Raw genomic sequence first — 6,870 nt, forward strand, 5'->3', positions numbered from 1 at the left:
CCCACTTCCTAGGCACTTGTCACTGGCAAAAGCAGACAGGCAGTCCGATGGCCAGCTCCAGATGAGCCGAGACCTGCTTCCCAAAGGAGAAGTCAGCACAGCCAGGAATTCAGCCATGAAAGCAAACGCTGCCAGGCGAGGAAAGCATTCCAATCCAAGAGAATCTCTGTAGCTCAAGGTTGACCTCGATGCTCCCTGAGCTTGGCTGTTGCTCGCAGATGTTTTGCTACCCAACTAGATCACATCTCAGTTCACTTCGGTGTGCTCAGTTCAGAAGCATTGAAGATGTGATCTCGCCAGGTAATCAAATGTCCACAAGCAAAGAGCCAAGCTCAAAGAGCACCAAGGAAAACGGGACCAGCGAGCGCCCAGGAGAAGACTCCTCCACTGTTCCAAGTGTCAAGAACTACCCACTGGGATCTCATGCTGCTCCTCCGGTATCCAAACATCCCAGGGAATTCACCTCCATGAGGCCCTGCAGCAGGAAGGGCAGCACCCCTGCAGCCCCTCCCTCCAGCAGCACAATGAGCAAACCTCTTCGCGTAATGGCTTAAATAGGAGCAAATGCTGTTGGGAAGTAACTCACCGGTCCCAGGTTGAGGAAGCCATGCTTCCTGGCCATCCGTTCGGCTTCCTGCAGGCCGGCGGGCACCAGGACAGCCCAGGTATTGGTATAGATGTGCTGGCTGAGTCCCTCGCTGACCAGAAGGGCCAGGGGCACTGTCATCGCCCACCAGAAAAGCAGCAAGGGCAGCCTCCAATCCATGAAAGCCAGGAGGGAAAGCCAAGCTGGGCAGCCAGGAGAGGCCCCTCGCACTGCCCAGCAAGGGCTCAGTCGGCCTGAGGAACCATGCGGGTCAGCTCTGAGCCACACATTGACTGCACAGCACCTGGAGACCAAAGGAAAGCACAGGGCTCAGACTGGACCTCCTTTCCCCCAATCCCAAGATGTTGAGAAGCAGAAAGTAGGATTTAGCAAGAGGCTGACGTCTGCCAACAGGAGCCAAGTGGCCGGTGAGGATTTGGAAGCCCCATCCGGAAGCCCCATTTCTCAAGTTCCTGAGCCCAGACGAGCTTCCTCCTACATGAAAAAGGCACAAATCCCCCCTGTGCAAGGCCGGCTGCCAGTTGCCCTCATGTGGGATGGGAGGAGCTTTGGGGGCTCCAGTCCCCCTTCTGGACGGCCCCAAGGAGAGGGAGGGAGGTACTCCTACAAACCCAACTGGAGCCTAGCGAGGAGTCCAACCCTGAGGGAAGGAGATGGGGCAGGTGCCCAGGATGAGCGGCACTTCCCTGCTTCCCTGTGAGGGACAGGGGATGCTCTCCGAAGCCCCTCTGGCCCCCTTGCAAAGCTGTGGCTAGAAGCAACCCAAATGAGGAGACATCAGGCTCCTTCACAGCAGGGGTTCTTTGCCACTCAACAGAGCGGCATTTGTGTAAAGGAGCCAATTTGCATCCTGTTAAGCAGTTACCTATTTAGTAAGTAAATCCTAACCCTCAAACAACTTTGTGTTGTACCTACTATGTTATTGCTTTTCTTGGAGCCCTGGGACCAAAGGAGCTAACAGAGAAAAAGGAAGGCTGAAAACATGCTATACATAAATGAACAGGTTTGCCAAGAAAAGGAAACTTATTTGCAAAGGGGGGGCCAGATTTAATTGGGTACCAAGAGCCCCCTAAAGCCATTGGTCTCTTGCTCTCTAAACCAGAAAGGCATCAGTTGTGCTCTGATCTCCCACAAGCACACTGGGGAGAGTGCTGGCTGGGGCGACCACAGAAAAATGGGGCAACCACACACAGGCGGTATGTTGGGCAAACAAGAGGTTTGGAAACCCCTCAGTGGAGCCACTGGGCACCCTGATCCTCATCCTCTTTTGCTGGCTCAGCAGGACAAGGGATGGTATCAATTCCCCTTTGTTCTGTGGGCAGCTCCTGTTTGTGCTTGACCCCCATCTCTTGACCCCAAAACCTGGTCAGAAGTGGACTCTTTGCTGCCTGCTCTGTATGTCCAAGTGGTCTGGCACAGAAGAGCCTGGGTTTCAGCCAAAGGAAGGCCTCAGGGTTGAATGCAGCTCCTCCGTTCTCAAGGCTGAAGAGTCAGCAGAGAGATGACCAAGAAGAAGGTCATCACAGCCAAATGAAGGTCAGGAGAGTCAGAGAACGGGGAAATTCTACCCAGCCACATCACTTAATTTCACCACACTTGCTGTTCCTGTCTGGCCCTGCACCAAAAGTGAGCTCCAGCCTCCAAAGGTTAACCTTCTAGCAGAACAAGCTTACTGACTGGCCAAGCAAACAAAAACTTGGGAGGCTTAAGGAACAGATGGGGGCCATTTCTGTAATCCAAGGAAATGCCACTCCGACTGAGGAACAGGTTCTGCCCTGGACAACGGACGAGTGTGTGTAGCAAAGGCCAACCGGGAGCTCTCCATTCTCCAGCCACTTCGGCAGAGTAACTGATACATCTTCAGAAAGGGAGAGGTTCAGGCCACCTGTCTCATGGCAAAGAATCCAAGCAGTCTCCCTGGACCAGTCCCAGTGGAGGGGACGGGGGGGGGGGGGAGACATACCAGAGACATACTTACAGACCACCGGAAGGAGGAAATAGCTCACATGCGTTGCCCAAGAATGTGATAGGCAAGTCACAAAGCAGGCTTTTGAGGGGCTGCCACAAAGGGGGGGGGGGCAATGTATTTTCCAATGCAGCAGAAGGCAAAACAAGAAGCAATGGATGGAAACTGAGCAACAAGAGAACCACTCTAAAACTAAGGAGAAACTTCCTGACAGTTAGAACAATTAACCAGTGGAACAGTTTATCTCCAGAAGTTCTGGGTGCTCCATTACTGGAGGTTTTTAAGAAGAGAGAAATGGACAGCCATTTTCTGAAGTGGTATAGGATCCCCTCTAAGGTCCCTTTAAGTGTTATTCTCCACCTAGATTTTGGCATCCTCAGTTTTCCTGCCTGACCAGGAAATAGGTTGGAATAGAAGACCTCAAAAGTCCCTTTCAACTCTGTTATTCTGTTATTCCTGAGCTAAATATGCTAAATAAATATTGGGATCCCTCTGGACTAGTTAAAGAGTAAAAGAGCTGCCTCTAGACCAGTGATGGCTAACCTTTTTGCCATCACATGCCAAAAGTGGGGGGAGTGCAAAGGGGTCATGTGCAGGCGTACGCACACCCACAATTCTATGCATGCGCGACCCCCACCCTCCCCTCCGCTTTTGGCGCACAATGGATCCATTTTTCGCCATCCCCAGGCTCCAGAGGCTCTCTAGGAGCCTGGGGAGGGCGAAAACGCCCCCCCCCGGCCTTCTGGAAGCTTCAGGGGGCTTCCCTGAAGCCTCCGGAAGGCAAAAAATGGCCCTACGGGAAACTCAGATGTTCATGAACGGACTTCCGGTTTGCACATTGGGGGTTTTGCCCTCCGTTTTTTTGCCCTCAGGGAAGCCTCTTCAGGGAAGCCTCTGGAGGACGAAAAACAGCCAAAAACGAAGGCCAAAGTCAGCTGGCCAGCACACGCATGCAAGCTGGAGCTGACACGGCAATGCCTCGTGTGCCCTAACAAATGGTTCCGCATGCCACCTATGCCATAGGTTCGCCATCACGGCTCTAGACATTCATTTCAATAGATTTTTAGAAACCTGCAGCTGAAAGTTCTTCATGTCTCCTTACCCTGAAGACCCAATTTCATTTGGAATTAAATCCCAAACTGATTGCCCTTTTAGCATTTCTCTCCAAAATGCAACCCCAAGAAGCCATTTCTCTCTCTCCTACACCCACCCACATACACCCACTCAATTTAAGCAAATTCCCTTGTCTTGGAGCCTTTAGAATCATAGGTTAGAACAGGGGTGTCAAACTCACATTGTCACGGCATCGTCATGTGACATATCGGGACTTTCTTCCCCTTCGCTAAACTGGGCGCGGGCCAGGAGTTTGACAGCCGCGAGCTAGAAGGTATCTTGGGAGGTCTTCTAATTCAACCTTCTGCTCAAGACAGAAGATTAATTGTTCTATCAGGAAATTTCTCCTTATTTCTAGGATGGATCTCCCTTTAATAAGTTTCCACCATTATCTCTGGTGCTTTGGAGAATAAGACAATCACCTCTTCTCTGTGACAGCCCCTCAAGTACTGGGAGATAGTTATCATGTCCCTCGTAATCCTTCTTTTGGTAGGGTAGATATACCTAGCTTCCTCAACCATTCATCATACTATTTAGCCTGCAGACCCCTTATTAAGGTCTCCAACTTGTGTTGGGGGCTAGACTAAGACCTCCAAGATCCCTTTCAACCCTAAGTTCATCTTTGTTGCAATATTCTGCGGACTTTCTAACACCTGAGTATCTTTTTTTATATCAGTGACCAAAACTGAATGCAGTATTCCAAGTGTGATCTTACTGATAACAGTGTAAAGTGGTAGTATCGATTCACATGATCTTGATATTACCCCTCTGTTGATGCAGCCTAGGACTGTATTGGCTTTTTTGGCAGCTGCAGCACACAGCTGGCTCATATTTAAATGATTGCCCACTAGGACTCCAAGATCCCTCTCACAGTTTAACCCTGGCTTTGTTAGCAGAACTCAGCAAATGAAGAACATGGGGACACACAGACATGTATCAGCATAGATGTGCCAAGGCATTTTCTTTCCAACCATTGTTATTGGCAAAAGTGTGAAAGTGCCGATTTACTCAGGTCCTCCAGCAGCTTCAGGAGACAACCACTTCCTAACCATGGAACCCATTTCAGCTCACAGGCCCACATCCCAAGCCCTGCTTGCTCAGGCCCAAAGCAAACCAGGTGCAAGCCCGCCATCAGGTGCTCAGCCCTTTAATCCATAGTTTCTGGACAGACCCACGGACCAGGAAGGCGAAGGGAGCTGCTATGAGCCTCTTCTGGGGACAGAGCCTCCAGGTGAACTTGACTCACAGGAAAAGGAGTTTCAGGAGACAACTCTCACACCAGCAGGCAAGGCCCAAGTTCTCATTTATTTCCTTCTACCGTCTTTCTTTTCTCCCCACTAACTCTCCCTCCACACACACAGAGTATTCTTTGAAAGTAAAAATAAGAACCCCAGAAATGCAGGGGACGGGCACTCAAGGGAGATGGGAATATTCCTATGCATGATTCACATCTCTCTACTCCAAGCACAGCCACAGCTTAGTGGGAGCTACTTTGAGGCTCTGATGATATCCCCCCCCCCGCCCCACCCCCAATAGCAGCAGAGCTTCAAAGTAGCAGCTCCCAGACAGAAATGGCAGTTAGTCTGGGCCAAGCAAACCAGGATGGCTCTTTGGAACCAAAACACCCCATCCCTGGTCCTTACCTTTTTGTTCTTGCCTTGCTACAGAGAAGCGCAGATTAAGCGGGCCTCGAAGGCTGCCTAGTCAGAGATTTTGACAAGAAACTGGCTTCACTAATAAACCTGGCTTTAGATTTCGGGAAGCCAGTTTCACCTCCGCAGCTCCCTCCAGACGGCCAGGTGTTAGACGTGCCATTCAGACTTAGCCGCGGAAACTTTCCCCACCCCCGCAGGGCCTGTGACTCACTTGCGGGTTCGCAGACATCCCGGCTTTGGCTGCGACAACTGCAGGCAGCCTTCTCGGCCACACACTTCCTCCTCCCGAGGCGGGAGGCCCGAGAGGAAGTGCCTGGTCCGGCACGGAGCCCTCCCCGACGGAGCAAAGCCTTGGACGACCTGATCCGTCCGGAAGGCCTCGAGGGGCTCCAGACTTTCCACGCGCCTTCGCCGGCCCTACCGCCCTCCCCTTCCGATCCCAACGGGGACGGGGACCGGCTGTCCTGGGGCTGCACGCGCCCACCCCCCGGCCGGCCTGGCCCGTGGCCGACTGGATGCGGGCCCCGAGGCGGAGGGGAGGACGAGCGGACGGCAGCCGCCCAGAGGCTCCGCGAAAGCCGAGAGCCGGGCCCTACAGGCGAGCAAGCCTCGCCGTCCCCCCACCCTCGAGGCGGCCCCCGCCCTTCGGCCGAGCGCCGCGGGCCCAGAGCGGGTGTCCCTCTCCCGCCGTCGCCCTTACCTTCCAGCCCGCGGGGCTCGCACCGCTCTGCTCACCGCGGCTGCCCGCTCGGCCCCTGGGCGAGCGGGAGCGGCGTCATCGCGGCGGGCGGGAGGCGGACCGGGAAGCCCAGCCGAGCTGCCCCCGCCCCGCAGGCTGGCAGCGGCCTGACGCTGGTTGACGCGCGGGCGGCCCCAGCCCGGCACCTCCCCTCGCGCGCAGGCAGGCAGGTCCGCCCTCCCTGCCCCGGCCGCCGGAGCCCGATGCTCGCCCGCGCCAGGGAAGGCGGCGGAGGGACAGGCGAAGCCGTCCGTGCCCCGGAGACCATGCGGGCCGAAGGCCGCTAAGCGCTTCTGCTTGCCCCGCGGCGGACGCGGCTCTCCGGGGATACCGACGGCTTCGTCGATCGCTTTGCCAATGCGCCGAGAACGCTGAGCTCGGCCGGTCGGTGCCCAAGAAGACCTCGCGGAGGGCTCCGGGAATCCCCGAGGAGCGGAGCCTGGGCAGGTGCAGAGGCAGCGGTGAAAGAGCTGCGGGTGATCCGAGGCCGCCTCGGTTCCGCTCCGCTTCTGGGCTCCGCACTTGGAAGGGGACAAACGCCGCCGCCGAAGCCTCGGGGGAGGCGGCGGCGATGGTCAAAGTCTGGAAGCCGAGGGGCTCCAAGAGCAAGAAGTCCCGGCAAGCGTCGCCTCCCAGGAGAGGGCAAACCAAAGGGAGTCATAATGAAGCCCAGTAGCCGCTGCCAAACGGCCGATTCGTGCGGAAATCTGGGCTACGAAAGGCCGCAAGGGAAAGAAATGCGGGCCTGGGGCTTCCAAACGGGGCTGGCGGATTTGGTCGAACGAGACCA

General features: G+C 55.1%; 1 protein-coding gene across 1 annotated transcript in view; it reads right to left on the reverse strand.

Moving 5' to 3' along the window:
- FURIN (furin, paired basic amino acid cleaving enzyme) overlaps positions 1-6,193 on the reverse strand; it is a 29,216-nt gene extending 23,023 nt beyond the window's left edge. Inside the window, exons 1-2 of the mRNA XM_081964900.1 lie at positions 6,042-6,193; positions 587-890 (exon numbers count right to left, since the gene is read on the reverse strand). Of these exons, the coding sequence (XP_081821026.1) occupies positions 587-766 (180 nt within the window). The 5' untranslated portion in view covers positions 767-890; positions 6,042-6,193. The remainder of the gene's footprint in view (positions 1-586; positions 891-6,041) is intronic.
- Between the last annotated feature and the right edge of the window lie 677 nt (positions 6,194-6,870).

The sequence above is a fragment of the Natrix helvetica genome (assembly GCF_964273705.1).
Source record: "Natrix helvetica genome assembly, chromosome: 12".
In the NCBI taxonomy this organism is placed as follows: Eukaryota; Metazoa; Chordata; class Lepidosauria; order Squamata; family Natricidae; genus Natrix; species Natrix helvetica.